This window comes from Ovis aries, chromosome 2 (genome assembly GCF_016772045.2).
Source record: "Ovis aries strain OAR_USU_Benz2616 breed Rambouillet chromosome 2, ARS-UI_Ramb_v3.0, whole genome shotgun sequence".
Lineage (NCBI taxonomy): Eukaryota > Metazoa > Chordata > Mammalia > Artiodactyla > Bovidae > Ovis > Ovis aries.
The window spans coordinates 74,599,386-74,623,247 of NC_056055.1; the positions used below are offsets into that span (position 1 = coordinate 74,599,386).

Below are 23,862 nucleotides of genomic sequence, written 5' to 3' on the forward strand. Positions count from 1 at the left end.
TGAAAATGATATAAAAGATTTCCTGACATAGAAGATGCCCATGATACATTAATTTTAAAAGTAAAATATAAAATACCACAATCCTGGTTTTGTAAATTTATAGAAATGTGTGAACCAAAATGTAAACAGTAGTTTTCTCTGGGTGGAAAGATTAATCTTTACTTTCTTTTTATTTGTAATATTCTAAACATTAAAGACACTGGCTACTATTTATTAACTATCTTCTGTGTGTCAGGAACATGTTCACAATCTTTCTTTGATGATTATGTTACACATGCTCTTTGTGTTATCCTAAATCCACCCATTTCTTTGCTGTCTTACTAGCCTAGCAAAATGCTTAAAACAGGAAATTATCAAATATTTCTGGTGCAAATATGTGTTTACCTTTCCTGCTTGAATGGGGATAGGTTCCCAATTACCTGTTGGAAAAAGCCCCAAACCTCCCAAACATAGTCCTTCATACCTAAGATGGTGCTATCCCTTGGCTAACAGACTTTGGGATACAATGTTTCCCTTCCCTTGCTCAGCCTTTTTCTCCTTGCTCTAAGTCTAAGCTTAGGCTGATGCTAATTAGCACTGCTAAAAGCTGAAAGCTTTAAAATTATTTTCTTGCAAAGATGATAATTATATGATCCTACTACTTTTACTTGTAAACTTCTTTTATTGTCCACACTTTTTTTTTTTTAACACTACTAAACAGGCATAAATAGTCTTAAAAATCATTTATTAATGAACTCAGATGGGTGAGTCTCAAGCCTGGAGACACTAAATAAACCTTCATTTCAGGAGAAAAATGCTAGCACAGGGCCTGCCATCCTACATAAAAGGGTTTAGTTGCCTCAGGCAACCAGTGATCAAGAAAATGTCTGTGATCTACAATTTCTATGTTCCAACTGATTTTAACTCAATCAGTTTCTGTTCCTAGATGTATCTGAATATTGGAAAACAAAAAGTATCTGCATATCCAAGAAGGCATTCTGTCCTGTTTAAAAAGGATGCTTGACACATTCAACATGGCATTAACATTTATTCCAAAATAATCAGTATTCTTTATGATTGTGACAAAAAAAAACAAATGGAGGTGGGGGGGGCGGATTGCAGTAGGACAAACATTCATGAGATTCTTTCATTCAACTGCAGCGCCAACATTATACAAAACAGAAACAGTCACAAAGAAAATGTAAATGTTTTGATATTTGTTAACTGATATATTATCAGCAATTGAAAATTTCAAAAGTAGATCCCATGAAGTATAATCTAGGCCTAATGTAAATTTTCTTATAAGAGCCCAAATGTTTGTATTCTCTGGAGGCTATGTTCCTTATTTATTTTCACCTCACGTCAGCGGAATTTGTTGGTTCCATCTCTATGACAACCATTCAGAAGGGTGATAATGTGAAGTCTACCCACCCTCATGTGCACAGCCCGCCCTGTCCTGGCTGGCGAGGGCTGGTATCACCCTCTGGTTCAGATCAGCTTTCGGAGAATACAAAGGAACAATACTTAAAATCACCCCAAAACTAGGACTGAAAAGCAAACAGCACTGTCCACCTCTCAAAACTCTGGTGGCTCTAAAGTAAATGAACACATCCCCTCACAGCCAGGAAGCAATATGGTCAATGTTCTGTTCGGCCACCAAGAGCCGAGACTGCTGGCCAGTATTCAGACGGCTGGAATGTGCAGTCCATTCATGTACTCTTGAGGCTTGTTTTGTAAGGAAGAGGAGACAGGCCACTTGCTTTTGAAATCAAACTTACCATCCAAACTTTTACCAATACCCCAGTGGAAACGAAGCCCTCAGAAATACAAATACTTCCGCAGGTGCATGCGTGAGCATGCACACACATCCACACACATACATACACACACGTGCACACACACACTTGGCAAGAACACTAGTTCTTTGACAGTTTATTCTCGTTCTCCTATGAATAAAGAAATGAACCATACTGAAACTAACAGCAGTGCAGGAGTGATTAGGCCAGATCTGGCTCCTCTAATGATGGTACGTGATTCACTGTATCTAGGACAAATGTCCTCACCAACCAGCACTACCTGTGTGCTTCTGCAAAAGGAGACAAAAGACAAAAAGATACTGTGCTTCCCACCCAGTCTAGCCTGTGCCCTGAGCAACACACAATGGCAAGTTCTGAGACTTTGGCGGGGAGTGGGAGGAAGTTGGGGCACAGAAGAGTCATGCAGATCAAATCACAGCACTCATGTTTCTCATCAAGAAATACATTACCATCCTGAGTTCTCCAGTAAGTTCCGCAAAATTGTCTGTGGTACTGAGCAGTTATAATAGCCCATGCCAATATATGATCTCCAGATCTGATTCTTGTTGGAAATGGCATGGAGAGTTGCAAGGATTTCATTTTCACCTGATTGTGGGAAAGAAAGAAATGTTACAGAGAGAAAATATCTCAAAGAGAGCTCTAGGTATAGTTTAAAGCCCTAGTTTTTTTCAATATTGACATGAGGAGGACAGCTATATGGAAAATAGAAGAATCATCCTCTTAGCAACACTAAGAACTAGATGCAGAAATCTGAAAAAAAAAATTGCCATACAGCCCTCAGTTACTCTTCACAGTTTTTTGCGGCTCTTTTTTTTGGTGTTATTTGACAGAATTTCTCAATTTTTAACACTTGCCTCATTCCAGGTTTTTTCTGCTCCCTTCACATGTTTTATTTCCACTAAATAAAATTTCTTCTCTTAGTAAATAGTATTTACCCTTTTAAGTTGCCTTATGCCAATAATTGGTATGTCTTAAATAACACATATGAAGGATCTTTTTTAAGTAGCTGATCACTTATAGCTATAACTTATAAAAGACCCTTCACTCAACCAAGAAAATATCAATTATAATAAAAGAATCACATGCAGTTTTAACCAGCATTTTCATTAAGGCACTAAGGTAATTAAGGAGTAATTATAAAAGTTCTCAGGTACAGGCAAGACCCTGTTTTGGGTCATTCATATAATAACAAAATAATAATTGGCATCTGCCATTTTAAGCACTTACTCTTTGCCAGGAATTGTACCAAATGTCTTCCACGTAGCTCTGGAAACTGAGGCTTGAAGAGGATCACTCAACTAAGGCTATGCAGCTTTAAATTAACTACCGAGTTGAACTCCAACTTCAATACTTTCCCCAATGGGCCAGACTGAGATCTCCTACATTTATAGCACTTATACTGAAAGCTACTTTCTAGATACAGATGACCTACATGCTTGTTTCTCTGCCCCTCTGCATAAAGTTAGATCATAAGCATATAGCTACTAAAGTTTAAGTGAGATTTAGCTACTTAGGCAAATGTCTACCCGCTTTAAGATCTCAGGGACTCAGTCACTGAATCTTGGAATTTATTGATTTTATTGTTACAAATCTAGGCACAGCCATCTAAGATAGCAAACTGGCTAGGAAAATGCTTCCCAATGTTTTAATTCCACTGAACTCTAAGTGACTATTATTCTCATTAATCCTCCATTATCCTCAATGAAAACATTTTCACCCTTGGCCATGCCCTCCCATCCCATTTGTTTTCACAATAAATAAATTTCAAGAGAGATGTGTCAGTTTGTCAGACTAGGCTAAAAAAAGAGAGGAGTATCAGTTTGTAAGTATCAATTTCATGAGTAAATATAACCCAACTGCCTTATAATGGACAATCTTGCCTTCTTCCACTGAAAGCTTAGGACATATAAGTGGATGTACAATAAAACAGTATCTGCAGAGATACCCAAGTACAGTATCCTTAGGAATAATCATGCAAGAAATGCAGTCACTTTCCAAAGTCTTCTTAGGGTGCAGTGATTGAGAAGCCCAGTAGGAAGGGAGATTAATTAGCAGTGCCTGGCAGACACCCAACTCAGCAAGGCCAGCTTCAATTAAGATCCTGTGCAAGGAGGACAGGTCCCTGTTCCATACTATGCCAGGAGGACAAAAGGTCCAGCCCTCAAATGAGAACAGTCTTTGAAGGACTTTGTCAAATCAAGAGGTTAACCTTTGAGCGACAAAGGGTATTGAATAATATAATGTTTCCCCACATAATAGAAGATGATTCTACTGGTACTATGGATGGGTCAGAGGGGAGACTCTGAAAATAGGGAGAGATAGTAAGAGGCCAGCACAATAGTCCAGGAGGGAGATGGGCCAGGGAGTGTAGTGAGTTAAACTGTATCCTCTCCCTAGAACCTAGACAAGTACATAAAACATCAGGAACTGCTATGAGAGATGCTGATGTTTATCTGGAGACCCTAAACTCTCAACTAGAATGGTGGAGGAATCTGACTTTTCCTTTTACAAAGAAACACATTCTCTCCTACCTCCCAACAGGGCTGAAGATGTTAGTGCAAGCTTATATGTCCAGTGAAAGAACCTCAGTGACAGCACAGTGCCTTTCTTGTCCATTGGTTCTGCAGCCTCCTGCCTCTTACAGCCTCCTATTTCCCTCGTCCTGTCCTGCACGTATGCCTTCACCATCCCCTCTACTAGCCAGGGACCCACTGCCACATCCTACATCAGTTCAGGGCTTCCAGATATATAGCAGCACCACTCACAGCTGCCAACGTCTTACACACCTGGATAAAACACTTGAAAAAATTTAGAGGCCATTACCATAAAATAACAGCAAAATAATTAATTGTAGATAACAGACGCATAAATATGTTCAAACTTGAGACATACAAGTTTTTAATCCTGTAACAGATATACTCTAATCGCTACAGGATCAAAATTTCTAAGCTCCTGTGGGCTCTGCCTCCACCTGCTGCTGCTGCTGCTGCTGAGTCACTTCAGTCGTGTCTGACTCTGTGCGACCCGATAGACAGCAGCCCAGCAGGCTCCCCTGTCCCTGGGATCCTCCAGGCTTGAGGCCAATGTGAACATAGCAGGCCCTCCAGGATCCACAGCTTCCAAATTTGCAGAGTCCAACCAAGAATCAGAAACATCCTGGAAAAAAGACTTTTCAGAAAGTTCCAAAAAGCAAAATTTGATTTTGTCATGTGTTGGCAGCTATTTACATATCATTTACATCATATTTACGGCTAGAGTTCCAGAAAAACATCTATTTCTGCTTTATTGACTATGCCAAAGCCTTTGACTGTACGGATCACAATAAACTGTGGAAAATTCTGAAAGAGATGGGAATACCAGACCACCTAACCTGCCTCTTGAGAAATCTGTATGCAAGTCAGGAAGCAACAGCTAGAACTGGACATGGTACAACAGACTGGTTCCAAATAGGAAAAGGAGTACATCAAGGCTGTATATTGTCACACTGCTTATTTAACTTATATGCAGAGCACATCATGAGAAATGCTGGGCTGGAGGAAACACAAGCTGGAATCAAGATTGCCGGGAGAAATATCAATAACCTCAGATATGCAGATGACACCACCCTTATGGCAGAAAGTGAAGAGGAGCTAAAATGCCTCTTGATGAAAGTGAAAGTGGAGAGTGAAAAAGTTGGCTTAAAGCTCAACATTCAGAAAACGAAGATCATGGCATCTGGTCCCATCACTTCATGGGAAATAGATGGGGAAACAGTGGAAACAGTGTCAGACTTTATTTTTTTGGGCTCCAAAATCACTGCAGATGGTGACTGCAGCCATGAAATTAAAGGACACTTACTCCTTGGAAGAAAAATTATGACCAACCTAGATAGTATATTCAAAAGCAGAGACATTACCTTGCCGACTAAGTCCGTCTTGTCAAGGCTATGGTTTTTCCCGTGGTCATGTATGGCTGTGAGAGTTGGACTGTGAAGAAGGCTGAGCGCCGAAGAACTGATGCTTTTGAACTGTGGTGTTGGAGAAGACTCTTGAGAGTCCCTTGGACTGCAAGGAGATCCAGCCAGTCCATTCTGAAGGAGATCAACCCTGGGATTTCTTTGGAAGGAATGATGCTAAAGCTGAAGCTCCAGTAGTTTGGATACCTCATGTGAAGAGTTGACTCATTGGAAAAGACTCTGATGCTGGGAGGGATTGGGGGCAGGAGGTGAAGGGGACAACCGAGGATGAGATGGCTGGATGGCATCATGGACTCGATGGATGTTGAGTCTGAGTGAACTCCAGGAGATGGTGATGGACAGGGAGGCCTGGTGTGCTGCGATTCATGGGGTCACAAAGAGTCGGACACGACTGAGTGACTGAACTGAACTGAACTGAGATAGCATTCACATTGTAATTAAAGCTATTTATATACCATTTACATTGTATTAGGTATTATAAGTAATCTAGGGATGATTTAAAGTATATGGGGCGGTTGTATGTAGTTCAGTTCAGTTCAGTCTCTCAGTCGCGTCCAACTCTGTGACTGCATGAACCGCAGCACACCAGGCTTTCCTGTCCAAAACCAACACCCAGAGCTTGCTCAAACTCATGACCATCGAGTCAGTGATGCCATCCAACCATTTCATCCTCTGTCATCCCCTTCTTCTGCCTTCAATCTGTTCCAGCATCAGGGGCTTTTCCAGTGAATCAGTTCTTTGCATCAGGTGGCCCAAATATTGGAGCTTCAGCTTCAGCATCAGTCCTCCCAATGAATATCCAGGACTGATTTCCTTCAGGATTGACTGGTTGGATCTCCTTGCAGTCCAAGGGACTCTCAAGAGTCTTCTCCCACACCACAGTTAAAAAGCATCAATTCTTTGGCGCTCAGCTTTCTTTATAGTCCAACTCTCACATCCATACATGACCACTGGAAAAACCATAGCTTTGATTAGATGGACCTTTGTCAGCAAAGTAATGTCTCTTTTTTAATATGCTGTCTAAGGTTTGTCATAGCTTTTCTACCAAGGAGAAAGTGTCTTTTGATTTCATGGCTGCAGTCACCATCTGCAGTGATTTTGGAGCCCAAGAAAATAAAGTCTCTCACTATTGCCACTGTTTCCCCACCTATTTGCCATGAAATGGTGGGACCAAGTGCCATGATCTTAGTTTTTTGAATGTTGAGTTTTAAGCTCAGCTTTTTCACTCTCTTCTTTCACTTTCATCAAGAGGCTCTTTAGTTCTTCACTTTCTGCCATAAGGGTGGTGTCATCTGCATATGGGAGGTTATTGATATTTCTCCCAGAAATCTTGATTCCAGCTTAAGCTTCAACCAGCTCAGCATTTCACTTAATGTACTCTGCATTTAAGTTAAACAAGCAGGAAGACAGTATACAGCCTTGATATAGTCTTCCCAATTTTGAACTAGTCCATTGTTCCATGTCTGGTTCTAACTGTTGCTTCTTGACATGCATACAGATTCCTTAGGAGGCAGGTCAGGTGGTTCAGGATTTCCATCTCTAAGAATTTTCCAGTTTCTGGTGATCTACACAGTCAAAGGCTTTGGAGTAGTCAATAAAGCAGAAGCAGAATTTTTTTGAACTCTGTTGCTTTTTCAATGATCCAACGGATGTTGGCAATTTGATCGTTGGTTCCTCTGACTTTTCTAAATTCAGCTTGAACATCTGGAAGTTCACGGTTCACATACTATTGAAGCCTGGCTTGGAGAATTTTGAGCATTACTTTGCTAGCATGTGAGATGAGTGCAATTGTGTGGTCGTTTGAACATTCTTTGGCATTGCCTTTCTCTGGGATTAGAATGAAAACTGACCTTTTCCAGCCCTGTGGCCACTGCCGAGTTTTCCAAATTTGCTGGCATATTGAGAGCAGCACATTAACAGCATCATCTTTTAAGATTTGAAACAGCTCAGCTGGAATTCCATCACCTCCACTAGCTTTGTTTGTAGTAATGCTTCCTAAGGCCCACTTGACTTCACACTCCAGGATGTCTGGCTCTATGTGAGTGATCACACCATTGTGATTATCTGGGTCACAAAGATCTTTTTTGTGTAGTTCTTCTGTGCATTCTTGCCACCTGTTCTTCTGCTTCTGTTAGGTCCATACCATTGCTGTCCTTTATTGTGCCTGTCTTTGCATGAAATGTTCCCTTTGTATCTCTAATTTTCTTGAACAAATCTCTAGTCTTTCCCATTCTATTATTTTCCTCAATTTCTTTGCATTGATCCCTGAGAAAGGTTTTCTTATCTCTCCTTGCTATTTACAGTGTATTAGGTATTTTAAGTAATCTAGGGATGATTTAAAGTATATGGGGAGGTTGTGTGTAGGTTATATGCAAATACTGTACCATTTTATATAAGGGACTTAACAATTTTGGCATCCATTAGGGGTGGGAGGTGTGGGGGTAGGGTCGGGGAAGGGGGCAGAAACCAATCCCTCCTGGATACTGAGGGACAATTGTATTCCTTGATTGGTCTTCATCACAGCCTGGTCTTGATGATCAATTGACATTCTACTGGGGACACAGTGAGTTGATAGAATGAGTAGTCTTTGTACATCGAGCTAATGGACACTGGTGAACCACCAAGGGTAGGGCAAGTACTTGGTCATGCTTCTGAAAGTTATATGGTCTGAGAAAAGTTTACCATTCACTCATCCATTGCTCATCATGACCAGATAGAAGCCAAGACAGTCTGTGACTTGAAGAACAGAGTTAAGCTGCTTCTTACTGTGATAAAATCAAGACCTCATCTAGAGACTAACATACTAAATCAGAAAGAGAAAGACAAATACTATAATATATCACTTATATGTGTAGTTTAAAAAATGATACAAATGAACTTATTTACAGAAGAGAAATAGACTCATAGACACAGAAAACAAATTTTCAGTTACCAAAAGGAAAAGGGGAAGGAGGGATAAATTGGGAATTGGGGGATTAATAGATATACACTCCTATATATAAAATAGATGAACAACAGGGACCTACTGTATCGCACAGGGAACTATATTCAGTGTCTTCTAAAAATCTATAATGGAAAAGAATTCAGTAATATGTGTTGATATATAACTGAATCACTTTACGGTATACATTGTAAATCAACTGTATTTCAATAAAAATCAATTTTATGAAAAAAAAACCTAGACTTCAGACTTTACCATTCACATTTAATGAAAACCACTTCCCAAACACACAACTTAGTGAGTGTCTGAATTATTTCTAATGTTTGTTAGCTGGTCACCATTTCTCATACCTACTAATGAAATCTTACTTCGGTCCAATCAGCAGAAGAGCCAACTCAGTGAGTGCATTTAGGATCCCAGGGTTTGAGTTAATATGTTAAGTGATGCCAAGATTCAACAGGCATGGAGAAAAGGGAAGAAAAAGGGAAAAGTCCACTATCAGAGGTCTACTGCTGAACCTGTCTGAAATGGAACACAGTAGAAACAGTCTCTAAGAGCAAGTTTGGGGTCATGATTGGTCTAAATAAAAGCCCCAATCCTAACCATGCAATGTACCCCACTGTACTTCACAACAAAGATTACATTCTTTTCTTCCTTGGAAATGAATTCCTTTCTAGAGAAAATAGCGTGGGATGCTTCATTCCAAAGTGGCAGCTTTCTCCCCCCATATAGTAAGATAAGCATTTTAAAAAGGCAGTTGTGTCATATGAATGCTGGACAGCACAGCCCAAGGAAAGCTGTGTGGACAAAGAGGAGGAAGCAAGATCAACTTCCCCCCAGAGTGAACCCCACAACCGCACACATTCCTCACTCTTGTCCTTCCAACTTGACAAAAACAGCTTCCTCCTGTAAGCAGGCCCAATTCCAGTAACCATACTCCTGAATGTGAAGGACAATGAAACAAACAAGGGAGGAAATGAGACAGAATGAGAAAGGGAATGTCCATTAAAAAATACTTTAATGGATAAACAAGGTCCTACTGCTTAACATAGGGAACTATATTTAATAGCCTATAATAAACCATAATGGAAAAGAATATGAAAACCAATATAATTCATACATATACACACATAAATGTATCTGAATTATTTCGCTGTACACCAGAAACGAACACAACTTTGTAAGCCAACTATAGTCCAATAAAAAAAATACAAAACCACATAGAGACACCCTGATGCCTGCCTAGGGCCTCATAGAGCAGCCAGTCCTGTGCCTTCCCAGCCATGAAAGTCCTCAATCCTTCAGCGATCTGAACAGTAAGTTCTTTTCTTGTGGAATAAATGCCTGCTTCTGACCTTGTTTACTCCTCTACCTCAGCACATTGCATAATGCCCTGGTCCTACTGTACCAGGAACAGAGTTCAGTGACCTGGGTACTACTCCCTGAGAATCTGCAGGTGGGTCTCTCACTGTTCCTGCTTCTCAGAATTCAGAATGAACGCTTCCTCCTTTCATAAGGCCACAAAAGAGCCTTTCCTTTGTCACTTTCACCTAAAATATCAAGGAGAACTCTGTACCAACCACTACTCCAAATATACTTTCTGATAGAAAATAAGCTGATTTAGCTGTTAAATTGCTAGATCTAGGTTTTAATTTCCCACATATGTGAACTTTGACAAAAACTGGGAAAATGTTGAGCGCATAGGCTATATGGGTCAAGATACCTGTTACACTCCAACACACACACACAAATGCAAATACATACACATTATACCCCATTCTTAACCCATTCCCCAAACACTCAATATGATGATTGTTTTTGCCACAATCATATAGGAAAATGCTTTCTTTTGCTTTTTAGACAATCTTATGCCTAAGTTATTACAGAGTATATATAATTATACCATTTATATTAAAAAATTAATGTATATACATATTATATGTTAACAGAATAGCTCTGGGATGATTCTTAAGAAACTGATAAATGAGAAGGCTTCTTGCTTTTTCCTGTGTATCTTTTCATGATTTTAAGTTCAAGACAATATGCCTGTGTTATTATTAAAAAATTTTAAATTAAAATGTTATGCACAGAACAAAATCCTCCTTGTGAAATACATTGGTGAAGATACCTACAGTCCCTGCAGTGGCTGGCTGTCCTCAGAGCATTTTCCATGCAGCCCAGCAGCACCCAGAGTGGAGCAGCCACTCAACCAGCAAGAGCCATCCTCCCACGCCCTGCCCTTCATGTGCTTGGCAAGATGCTCAGAAAAGGACTCCAAGGAAATCAGCAGGATTGAAAACCAACAAACTCATATTTGAATTTGCCCAGAGAGGCCTTTTTCTGCCAGAGGCTACAGGGAAAAGCTGGGGCTAGAATGTGAGGACAGAGACTGACTTAGCATTTTTCTTGCCAACTTGTAGATCCCTGGATTCAAAGCTGCTCAGGAATATGGGGTGGGGTCAGGGGCTCTCAATTCAACATAAACAAACCATGGGTGATAGCATATATCAGGATTTTCTGATTTCCTGAGTGAAAGCCAGAATTTGCCCTCTAACTCCGTCCCCATGTGCAGCCTTTCTCTAAGGTCAACCTTTCTCCCTCCTCCATAAATAAGTGGGGTTAAGCCAGGCTTAACCCCACTTACTCAGCCCATAAACCCTACTCCCTCTTATCTGTCAAGTTTCTTTCCCTGGTGAAGAAATTACCCAACCACAGTCTGTTGAATCACTGAATCTGTTCAGCCCAGGAAGCTAAACCAACCCATAAGCTCTGCATAATGCAGAATTGTTTCAGTCGCTAAGTCGTGTCCGACTCTTGCGATTCCATGGACTGTAGACTGCCAGGCTCCTCTGTCAATGGGATTTCCCAGGCAAGAATCCTGGAGTGGGCTGCAGAGGGACATGGAAACTCTAAACTGAAAACTCTGCAAGACTGGGAGTGGGGAGCCCATCCCACGTATCAGGACGTGGTCTGGGCAGCACCACACAGGCCTGATGCCCCATCCCCAATCCTGCCAGGCTCTTTCCCATCTTCTTGCTCAGCCAATTAACACCCAATCTCACCTAGCCCCTCATGACTCTCAGGAATTAGAACCCTCTGTCAGGTACTTCCAGCTTGGAGGAGCCAAGGCATGTCCAATCCGCATTTCTGATGGCTCTTTGTCCCTACAGTTCTACCTTCTCACCCAGGAGATACACAAAGAATACAGGCATATGGAGAAATTTGTAATCCACCCCAGAATCTCACCAACTAAATTATAACCTCTTTGTGGGCAGGGGCATAATGGTTTGCTAGGCATATAGTAGGTGCTCAGAAAATGCAAGTGAATGAAAATTCACCTAAACCCCCACACATAATTAGCTCAATATTCACAACAAATCATGCATTACAGAATCCACGAAGACAAATCAATGTGCAAATTGTTTTCACATCCCTAAAGGCACAAGCTTCAGAAAAACATTTCTAAATAGAAACTTGCAGCTATGAAGCAAGTTCTGTGAAATAAGTTCAGTGACTGCAATAATTTCATATTTTCTAAAATTTTCTTTCCTTATTGTTTAATCAGTTAGTATATTGATGATATAGACATTGAGAATCCTTACAAAATAAATCCCCAGTTTGCATTTTTATTAAAATACTGCATGTTTAACAAGCAAAACAAATCTCAGTAGTCAAAACCAGATCTAAGATTTCTAAGAGTAAAGCACAGTGTGATTTGGTGGGGGGGGGAGGGGGGGAAGAGGACATAAGGAATAGAAGCCAGAGCACCTACCCTCCGACAAGCAGCTCACAACCTCACTGTTGACCAGCTTCCTTAGGGCTCTGAGTTGACTCAGGTTAGCAGGTCAGGCCCCCACTCTCATTCCCATAACGTGGTCACTGAGCTTCCACCCCAATGTGCCTCACATCTCCCAGCCTATGCGGGCCTTGAAGTCGTTGGCCACTTGACTTCACCAGTCCTCCACCTCAGCTAAACTCAGACATCCCATTTCTGTTTCTGCTCCCCTGTCACTAAATGATGTTGGATGAGGGGACCCTTGCAAACTTCATAGATTCAAGGCATCAAATCTCAGCAGGGAACTTCCTTGCTGTCGGCCACCTGCTAATGCAGAGGACAGGGGTTTCATCCCTGGGACGGGATAAACCTACATGCTGCAGAGAAACCAAGCCAGTGTGCCACAACTCCTGAAGCCTGCATGCTCTTGGGCCCTCGAGCCACAACTAAGGAGCCCAAGGGCTGCAACTACTGAAGCCCACATGCCCTAGGGCCAGCAAGCCACAAATATTGAGCCTGCATGCTGCAACTACTGACGCCCATGTGCCTAGAGCCTGTGCTCCACAATGAGAAGCCCACGCACCACAACCAGAGTAGACCCCACTCTCTGCAATTAGAGAAAGCCCACGCACAGCAGCTAAGACCCAACACAGTAAAGAAAAAGAACTCAACACAGTGAAAACAAACAAACAAACAAACAAAAACCTCATAACAAATGTCAGCAGGTCTTCCATGCAAGGTGATTTAGGTTCCTCACTACCCAGATGGTCACTTTCTCACTTTTCTAATACTCAGTCTCACCCTCTCTGTCTCTCACTCAGATCTTTAGACAGGCAGCCCCTAAACTCCTCCCACCGCAGTGTCCTAACGTCATCAGGTAGACTTTCTTCCCTCTGATCCCTAAAACAGTTCAGAATTTGACACTAAGTCCACAAGCCCTGACTTAAGATTTATCCTTTGGCCTCTTGGATTACTTCATCTCAGGCTGCTCTGCAATCCATCCTTTTCCATGCTGTTTCCCCATGTCCTGGCTTCTACTTTCTTCCCAATACTCCATCACTAGGAAATCTTGCTCACTCTCATTAATTCATTCAGAAGAGTCACTAAATCTGTAACTCCATTTCTAGTCTCTCTCTTGAGCTCTAGACTTGCATTTTCAACTACTGCTTCAGCTTCTTCAAATGCATATTCCACCAACACCTCAAATTCAATTCTGCTCAAACAAGACTCATAGTCTCATCTTCCTCCAGGACCCTCCTCTTCTCCCTGTTCATGCTGCTAATATCACCATCACCCCAAGATACTCAGCCTAGAAACTGACCTACAGTCCAACCTGCTGCCCCTCTGGGCCAATCACCATGTTTGTACCAAAGCATACTTCCCAGGCTACTCCCAGCCAACTACTAAGCCCAGTAGAATGAACACAGGCTCACTTCTGTAAAGATGTGGGACTCCTCTGGAGGATGACTTTGGCTCAAAGACTCCACGCAGACTGACCAAAATTTTTTAGATCTGTTTTGCAGTCTCTGATTCTTCTTACCCAATTCTCCTTTCATCCCTCTTCTCCACCTGCATCACAATCTAAAAGCTCCCCAGTCTTCCCCTGCTCCCACTTTTCCATCTCTAATATCCTTGTAGCGACTGCTTCCCGGTAGACCTGAACTAACGCACATTTAAAATTTCACCTCTAACCTCTCCAATAAGCTCCCAGTTGGTTCCCTTGCCTGTATCTCAGAGGCACTCGGCCAAACACAATTTGAATGTATACTTCCTTCTGTAATAACTGTCAATGTCTCCCCATTACGTACAGGAAAACAAATCCTTTATCACAGCTTTGGGCCCTTCATATCTTGCTTTCTATACGTCTCGGCAGCTCAATATTCTATACATAGTTTACTCACCATCCTCAAATAACCATGCATGTTCACACTTCCACCCTTCTGTTCACGCCATAACCTCAGCCCAAGCATTCACCCTATTTGTAGAACTGAGGAGCTATTCACTATCTGAACCTACAGTCAGGGATCATATCTTTATCACCCTTTACCTCCTGACTCTTGCATTCTCAGTGCCTAAGCAGTATCTTATTTTCTATTGAAGTTTCTCAATAAATGAGGCATGAAAGTGGATGGAGAAGGTCATAGATGTAGATTTGGGGGCAACAGTTTATAACCCGATGGTAACAAAGGGGACTAGGCTGGGAGATTTAGGATATGAGCAAATGGCTCTATGTACCTTAACAGTCCTCAAGAGTAATGCCATATTTAAAACATGGTATAATTGATTTCATTTTTATAGCACTGAATATTTTTTAAAGTTAGGTTAAATTCATTATCATTTATAATACTAAGTATATGCTAATTTAGATGAATGTGATAGTTTAAAAAATATGTTTGCAGAAGATTTTTAGGGCAGTGAAAAACCCTTTATGCTGCTATAATGGTGGCTACATGTCAGTATACATTTGCTCAATTTCACAGAATGTACAACACCAAGAGGGAACGCTAACATGAACTTTAGACTCTGGGTGATGAGGATGTGTCTCTGTAGGTCCACTGGTTGTAACAAACGTACCATTCTGGTAGAAGACGTTGACAATGAAGGAGTCTCTGCATATGTGGAGGCGAGGGCTATACAGGACCTCTCTGTACTTTCTGCTCAATGTTGCTGTGAACCTAAAACTGCTCTGAAAAGGAATGTCTATTTTAAAAAATTATGTCTATAATCTTATTTACACACTCCTCCCTTCAAAAGGTGGAAACTAATTCCCCTTCCCTTGAATCTGGACCAATCTTAATGACTCACTCTAATGAACAGAATATGATATAAACAATACTATAGGACTTTCAAGGCAAGGTTACAAAAAGGATAGCTTCTGCCTGGCTTTCCTTCTCTCTTGAATCACTGGCTCTGCATGAATCCAGTTGCCATGCTGTGAAGACACTCACTCAAGCAGAATGTGGACTGACCTGTGTGAGGAGGCACCAGGGCGTCCCACTGACAGCCAGCACCAACTTCCCAGCCATGTGAATGAGCCAGCTTGGAACTGGCTCCCCCAGCTCTGGTTGAGCATCCACCACTGTGGAACCACAACCTCACGAGTGACTCAGAGCCAGAACCCCCTGGTTTAGTTGCTTCTAGATTCCCGACCTCAGAATCTATGAGGATAATAAATGTTTGCTGTTGTTTTAAGCCAGTGTTTTGTAGTAATTTCTTATAAAGCAAGAGATAAGGAATAGAGCACCTTTTCCAAAGAAGAACCAATACTTTAAAATATTGTTAAAGAACTTCATTTATATAAAATCTTTGATGATGCTGGATGAATTCCATGATCCTTTACCAAGGTGAAGGGGAAAAAGTTGTTTTACATTTTAAGTTCTTTGTCTCAACCACATGACCTATTTGGTGCCTCATCACCTTATGTCAGCATGTTTGTATGTTTGTATGTCAAAAAATTAGAAAGTCCTGTGAAAGGATTCCAATCCAAAATGGAATCTAAGGATATGAAAATGGAGAATCTCATACCTGCTCCCTCGGAAGAATGGAACTTGAGGACTGAGAAATTGATTTCCTATAAATACCTGATTTCTACAAGGCTGGGACTTATCTCCAGACCAATGAACATCCACCAAATATCTCTCCATAATCAAGCCAACAAACTTACTGTCTGGGTTCCAGCTAGATGGCCCTCTCTTTGTGCTCCCTGCCCACAAACACAACCTACCCTAGACCTTCAGCTAACTTTGCAGCTTCTACAGCAGGTGCCTCCCAAACTGTAATTCCTCTGCTATCCCAAATAAACTCAGATTTCCGGTGATTTGAGCTTGTTTACCTCTTTATTTAGGTTCTTTATTCAGTTTACCTCTTTATTTAAGTTGATAGTCCAAAACATGTTAATGCTTAAAATGATACTTTACAAAGAGTGAGATTTCTCACTTGGTGCAAAGCTCTGACTAGATGGACCTTGGTTGGCAAAGAAATCTCTGCTTTTTAATACGCTATCTAGGTTGGTCACAGCTTTTCTTCCGAGGAGCAAACATCTTTTAATTTCATGGCTGCAGTCACCATCTGCAGTGATTTTGGAGCCCCAAAAGGAAAGTCTCTCACTGTTTCCATTGTTTCCCCATCTACTTGCCATGAAGTGATGGGACTGGATGCCATGATCCTAGTTTTCTGAATGTTGAGTTTTAAGCCAACTTTTCTCCTCTTTTACTTTCATGAAGAGGCCCTTCAATTCTTCGCTTTCTGCTATAAGGGTGGTGTCGTAGATGAGAGTGGGGTGCCTGAGTAGCCTCAGCACGGGGCTGGTCAGCAGGAAGGCCAAGCGACTGGAAAGGTGGAACTCTCAGGGCCACCCACTGACCTCTAGAAGTAGGAAGGGCCCAGGAGCTGAAGAGTAAGCTCTATAAAAACAACAGATTTGATGAGTTTCTAGAATGGCTACTACATTCCTGTGCTGGGAAAGGGAGGCACCCCAGTCCCATGGGGACAAAAGCTCCCGTGCTTGGGACCCTTTCAGACACCACCCTATGTTGTTGTATGTCCAACCCCACGGACTGCAGCATGCCAGGCTTCCCTGTCCTTCACTATCTCCTGGAGTTTGCTCAAATTCATGTTCATTGAATTGGTGATGGTATCTAACCATCTCATCTCTGCCACCCCCTGTACCTTTTGCCTATCCTATGTATCTCTTCATTTAGGTGTTCACCTGTATCCCTTATAACATCCTTCTAATAAACTGGTAAACATAAGGAAACATTTCTGTGTATTTCGTGAGCCACGCTAGCAAATTAATTGAACCAGAGGAAGGAATCCAACTTATAGCTCATTCGTCAGTGCTGCAATGGTAAAGAATCTGCCTGTCAGTGCAGGAGACACAAAAGACTCACTCAGTCCCGGGGTCAGGAAGATCCCCTGGGGGAGGAAATGGCGACCTGCTCCAATATTCTTGCCTGGAAAATTCCATGAACAGAGGAGCCTGGTGTGCTACAGTTGATGGGGTTGCAAAGCGGTGGACGTAACTGAGGGACTGAGCACAGCAGGTCAGAAGCACAGGTGACAATCCTGACTTGTGATTAACATCTGAAGTGGGGGCAGTCATGGGGAGTTAATATGTGAAGTCTGATGCTATATGCAGGTAGATAGTGTCAGAAGTGATTTAAATTGTAGGATGTCCCCTGAGAATTGAAATACTGCTTCATGGTGTTGAAAAATATCCCAGAATCCCCCAAATCATCACTGTAATTATTCTATTAAAAGGGCATCAAAGATGAGACTATAATACTCAAATAATTCTGTAATCAAGCCTAGCACATTGAATTTTGCCATCTTATTTTTCTCACTGAAGGTGCTGCCTTTTTGAGTTTTCTCCTTCTTATAATAACATATTTACACACACACACAAAATACATAGTCAATAAAAAGATATTGTCTTTGTTTGTATAGATAGAGGAGATATCTATAAAAGATATATTTCAACTTTTTACACTGCTTTCAGAAATCCCAGTTTTTCTATTCAACTTCACATCATTTCTGTACATTTACAGCATTTTATTCATAGTTCTTATGACATCTTGGACATTTTAACTTTTGAACTCAAGTCACATTAAGACGTAAGCCCACTGAAGATAGTGATTATGTTTATTCATACATTTATCCTCGCAATGCCTTGCCAATAGTAAATAGTCATAAACACTTACAATTTAGGCAATAGGTTGACTGTACAAGCTTTCAGTCAGATCAGTAGGGGTCTGCCCCATAAGAATTAATGACAAAAATATAAGGACAACAGACTACTATGAGAGTCTAAACATACAAACAGACAATGGCCAGACCATATATAACTATAAAATTTTCACCTACCACTTGCAGCAACCTGCTCAGGAAACCAACCCCCTAATCCACAATAAACCACCCCTGAGCCAGCTTGCTACAGACTAGACTAGCAGAAAGCTGTCTTTTGCTATCTCCAGCGACAATGGCAGAAAATAAACAATAACTTCTCTAGCAATCAGCCCAAAAGAGCCAGGACTTGATTAATAACTGACAACTACACTAATCTTGGTCCCTGCTTCCAATCTAGAACCAACCAGACAAAGCTGAACAAACAGCCTTAAGCAATCACAAGGAAAATCCTGCTTTAGATGGAAGACTTGCTTTTGTTGGCCTACCTACATCTTGCTCAGGCCAACAGGGTGCTCCTGAAGGCCTTCCTACTCCTCTGTTAAACAAAAGGCTGACTTCTATAGCCAGTTCAGAATAAACAGCCTTTGCTTTTCTCCTTTGGCTGGTCTTTGTTTATTTCCACAGTTGTATAAGAAGAATCCATCGGAATTATCCTAAAGATGAAATAATAATTCATATATGCTGGGATCTCAAGAAGCCAGAAATGGCCAAAGGAGAGATTTGTCACAGACTGCAGGCTGCACCTGACAACAGACTTAGTCCAGCTGAAAGATAACTGATATCCACAGCCAGGAGAACAGATGCCCTGTCGGTGTCCTTGGGGTCAGTTCAGAAGAGTGGGTCACCTGGGTGACAGAGTTGCCACCTGCAGCTGCATTGCACAACACTGCACCCTTTGCTCACTGCCCTCCATTAACCATTTGTTAAAATCACTCTAAACAATATTGCTTGGAACATTAGGTTGTCACAAGTCCATCAAAAGTCTCATTCTGACAGCTCAGCTGCCCAGTTCAGGTCAAATAACTTGAACATTTAAGGGTTTAGTGTTTCCTCTCTCTTCCTAATAAGCATGCTCATAATAAGCAATGTGCAATTTTATATAAACTTGAAACCTTGCTGCTTCTGTGAAGTTACGGGCTACTTCAGTCTGGTTCACTTGAGATGACTTCACTGAAAATACTACACAGAGAAACATATCATAGCTGAAAGTGAGTGGTGTGATTCATAAAGTATTTTAAGTCTTATATTAATTGCAAAATAAATAATAGTTACTGTAGAAAAAATCTAGAAAAAACAGAAGAATAAAAAGAAATCTAAAATCATTCATAATGGCACCATCTGGAGAAACAAATGTTTCCATTGACATAAATCCTAGTTTTTTTCCTTTGTGTATGCCAGTGGAGGGTGGGGGTTCACTTGAATGGGATGAACAAGTAGCTTTGTTTGTTTCCCTAAAGTATGGCTTACTGTGAAGATCAAGACTGAGATCAAGGCATTCTTTCAAGGCACTTCCTTACATGTCCGAGGCGGGGGCGGGGAGCCTCCTGCATGACAGCTGAACCATCCATGCTTCCCTGACTCTGTCAGCCTACTCTGTCCTGTACAATCTGTTCCCTCTGGCTACAGCAGTCTCCCCTGGCCTCATCCAACAGAGCATTACTACTCATCCTTCAACACCCAACTCTGACCCTGCACCTCTCTTACCCCTTCCCTCGCCCTGGCAGTGGGCCTGAGTGTTCTCAGACCTGGGCTCTCAGCCTGCTGTGGCATTTCCACTAGGGCAGCTGGTGGAGTGATTCCAGTGTGTTGGGCTTGTGCACACCTGTAAACTGGATACTGAGGAAGCGTCAGGACAAGGATTTTCTACTTTAGGGGACAATAAAGAGGACTGGAAATGTGAACAGGGCCTGCACTGTATGGGTTGAATTCTGCCTCCACTGCTTACCAGTGGTGACCTTGGGCATGATTTTTACCCTCTGTATGTCATGGTTTTTGTATTTATTTTGGGCCACGCCACACACATGTAGAATCCTAGTTCCCTGACCAGAGATCCCTGCATTGGAAGCGAAGAGTCTTAACCATTGGACCACTAGGGAAGGACTGGTTTGTTCATTTTAAGTCAGAGTTGATAATGATAGTTACCTCACAGGGTTGTAATAAGGATTTAGTTAATATAGGAAAAACATTTTAAAAAGAGCCCAGTACATGCTAAGCACTACATAATGGTTTGAGATCATTAAGTTATAAATAAGAACCCAAGTATTGCCATACTGCTTACAGCTCTCACAATCTTCTTTTATTCAGCAATGAGGGATTTAAGACATGTACTAGCTCTTACTTTTCTCTCTACTCAGTGAACCTATATTTGGTCTAGGATTCCTCTGATATGGCAGAACACAGGCACTCAGCTTTTGTGTGAAACCAGGTTTGGATCACGCTGCTCCACTAGTAAATGAAAACGCTTCTACTAGAGATTACCTGCACCACTTTGCTCTCCCCACGTGGAGCACATTCAATAACCATTGCAGAGTAAAACACTGATGCCTTTCTGATCCATTCTGCACCCCCATCCTCCCTATCCCCACTCCCAGCTCCCTTCCAAGAAGCAAGCTTTGTTGGAGAGCCCGTCTACTTCAGGGCAAGGGAGACTCCTGCCAGTCCAGTATTTTCTGAGTTACCTCAGTCTAACCAGATGGAAGCAGCCCCAAACTTCACAGAAGCTGGGTTTAAAGTTTACATATAAATTACAAATTACTTATAAGAAGTCTGCTTCCAAAGGAAGGGGGAGAAATGGAATCTCCCAAGGTTCAAATTATTCAGCTGGAAACAGGCAGTGACACTACAAGATAACAAGATAACCATGGCTAGATAACTTGGCCATGGTTCCTAGACTCTGATGCTCTTAAAGAACATTTTACAGTATATAGTAAAAGGGCTGACCTAAGCATTTGGTGACTTTGAAAGACTCAGGAAGAAATTTATTTGTTAAAATATTCACTGATGACTTGCTTTAAAAACATATAACTATGCTAAACATCCAATGAATCTGACTTCCTAAAGTTGAAATAGATAAGGCTTCCAGCCATCCCCAGGTCTCAATCAGATAAAAAGTTCGTATTTTCTTCTATGAACAAGGTCCCTTCCATCAAGGGAAATGGTTCAGATTTGACACCAATAAAGGGAGCAGCCCTCAGCACAGCCTGAATTATAGCATCAGTCAGCTGGGGGCTGGACCTGCTTCATAACTCAAGTTGTATACTTGAAAACAAAATAAAGCCTACTTTCCACACATCTTTTCTGTCCCCAGACCTAAAGCAAACCAATTGTCTTCTCTTCCCTTGACCTCAGAAGACATAGCATTTTTATGATTCAAAACCAGGAGAATACTTTCCTATTAAAGAAAAAAAAATCAGCTCTGCCTCTCCACTTGAATTGTGTGTGTGTTGTGTGAATTCTTGCTCAGTCATAGATGTCAAATAATCTTGAGACCATTAAAATATTTTTAAATATAAAATAAAATTCTAAGAGTCTGTGGGTAAACTAAGATTTCTTAAAAATCATTCAGACTTTAAAAGTACTGGTGCCCTTCAGTGGGTATAAATAACAAAATTTGGATCTGAGATGGAACAATTGGAAGCTACTGTGATATAAATAACCTTGAGGTAGCAGGCCAGATGTCTGGGTCTCCCATTTTTGTCACTCCCCTATTTCAAGACTGTAGGCAGTTCTTTTTTCCCTTCTGAGTATCCCGATCTGCAGAGAAGTGAGGACATCTCCCAAGCCAAAGGATGGGCGAATCATTTCTGGACAGGTGCCTGGCGAGTTGGGAATCCTCCGCACTTGCTTGTCCACTGCCTTCCCCAGCCCCACCCCGCCCCCGCCCCAGGAAGTTTGCTTGCTCCTTGCGGAGCGCTGAAGACAGAGAACTATTCCAGGGAGCCGAATATATTGCACCCTCTCCCGCCCCGTGCGGTACCCAGCACTGTTTTATCTTAATAAACATTCTCCCTCCTGAGCAATCCTGACCCACAGATGGACTTTCAGAAGCCACAGAAGACAAAACAGGCCAGAGCAAATGGAGTCTCCCGGTTACTTACAGACAGGGTCATCCATTTTCAAGGGTCTTTTCAGGCGGATGCTGGCAGGGATGGTCTTCTCGATCAGTTCATCAACGCTCTAAAATTAAAATGCAAGCTCGTGAACACTGAAGACAGAGGAAAGTGCTTCTGAGCTAAAAGTCACCTCTGTGTTTTGCATACACAAAGGCTTGTGGGGACTTCACTTAAATGGTCTAATTTTTAAAAAAGAGTTTCTTTTTAAAAAGGACAACTTTAACAAACCAAAAATCACTCGGGGGGGGGGGGGAATAATTAGGGTAGTAATTCGGCCACTCTGGCTTGGATTTCGGTGGGCAATCGGGGATAACTGGATAAATCGGGAGGTCCTTCTCTTGCAAAGTTAGAGCTCATCAGCAAGGCCGAACTAGGTTGTAAAATACACGATTTTGAGGCGCGAAGAGCTGGTGGAGGAGAAAGTAAGCTGGTGGGTGAAGTCTGGGGCACGCGGACCGAGCACGCGCGCTGGCTTCCACACCAGAGCCCCGGACCAGGGTGCAGGTCCCAAGTGAAGCGAAGCGGGGCTTCTGGTGGGGGCCAGGAGGCCGTGCGGGCTGAAGGCGAGGCGGGGGTGAGGCCCGGGAGAGCTGGGTTGGGGTCCTTACCGCCAGCCCCAGGGCCTGTAGCATCTCCTTCTGGTCTTTGTCCCCGGGGCCGATATGTCTCCGAGCGAAGTCGTCGTGTCTGGGGAGGAGGCGCTCGAGGAGGCGCGAGGCCCCGGCCCCGCCGCTATCCCCACCGCCGCTACTTCTGTCACGGCCCCTCGGCGCCCACCGGGGGCCAGCTCCTCCAGCCAGGCGGCGGCCGCCCCCGACTCCGCAACCCAGACGCAGCCCCCAGGCCCTGGCGCACGTCTGCATGGTGGTCGTCACCGTCCCCTGCCTGGGCCCGCGAGGCTCAGCCGGGCTTTCTGCTCTTTTCTGGTCGTAGTCCCCTGGGTGGCGGCTGCCCCCAGGTGGCTGGAGCCCCTTCCCGAAGGATGACCGAAGGGACAGATGGATGTTCAGAGGCAATGAATGGGTGCCGCGCCGATCCCGGACACGCGCGCAAACTTGTTACTGCTCTCGAAGCACCTGCTTCGCACACTTTAAGCGTCGTTCTGGGGGTGGGCAGTGGGATAGGCCCAGTGAACGCACGGCCAATGAGAGTGAACGGAAGGGCGGGGCAGGGTCTGCCCTGCCCCGCCCCCTTTCCCTACCCCCTCCTCAGGCCCTCCGCGGGCTCCTGCTGCTCTTCGCGCAGAGCCTTCCATCCTCAGTCACCCCTGCTCCATCTCTAGTGGATGCAGGGACCGGGAGCTCCCTGCGCTCGGTGTCCGAGGGCACAGGCGAAGTGCCTGGGGGATTCAGCTGAAATGGAAGGTGATTCCGACAGGGAGGCCAAACTCATAGAGTTAGTCTCAATTTTAGGGTATCTCCCTGTCATACCTCGTGGAAACCAATAATGCGCAGATGAGAGTTCTTATATAGTTGTAGAATCATGAACAAGTAATCCAACCTCTGAGCTTCGGTTTCCGCATCTAACAGAGCTGGATAGTATTTAAAAAGAGATCGCACATTGAAACTACAATCATAACACTAGCCTTGAACTCCTCT

General features: G+C 42.7%; 1 protein-coding gene across 1 annotated transcript in view; it reads right to left on the reverse strand.

Moving 5' to 3' along the window:
- Positions 1–23,327, reverse strand: part of GLDC (glycine decarboxylase) — an 84,984-nt gene extending 61,657 nt beyond the window's left edge. Inside the window, exons 1-3 of the mRNA XM_004004372.6 lie at positions 22,873–23,327; positions 22,250–22,328; positions 2,246–2,381 (exon numbers count right to left, since the gene is read on the reverse strand). Coding sequence (XP_004004421.1) covers positions 2,246–2,381; positions 22,250–22,328; positions 22,873–23,127 — 470 coding nt within the window. The 5' untranslated portion in view covers positions 23,128–23,327. The remainder of the gene's footprint in view (positions 1–2,245; positions 2,382–22,249; positions 22,329–22,872) is intronic.
- Between the last annotated feature and the right edge of the window lie 535 nt (positions 23,328–23,862).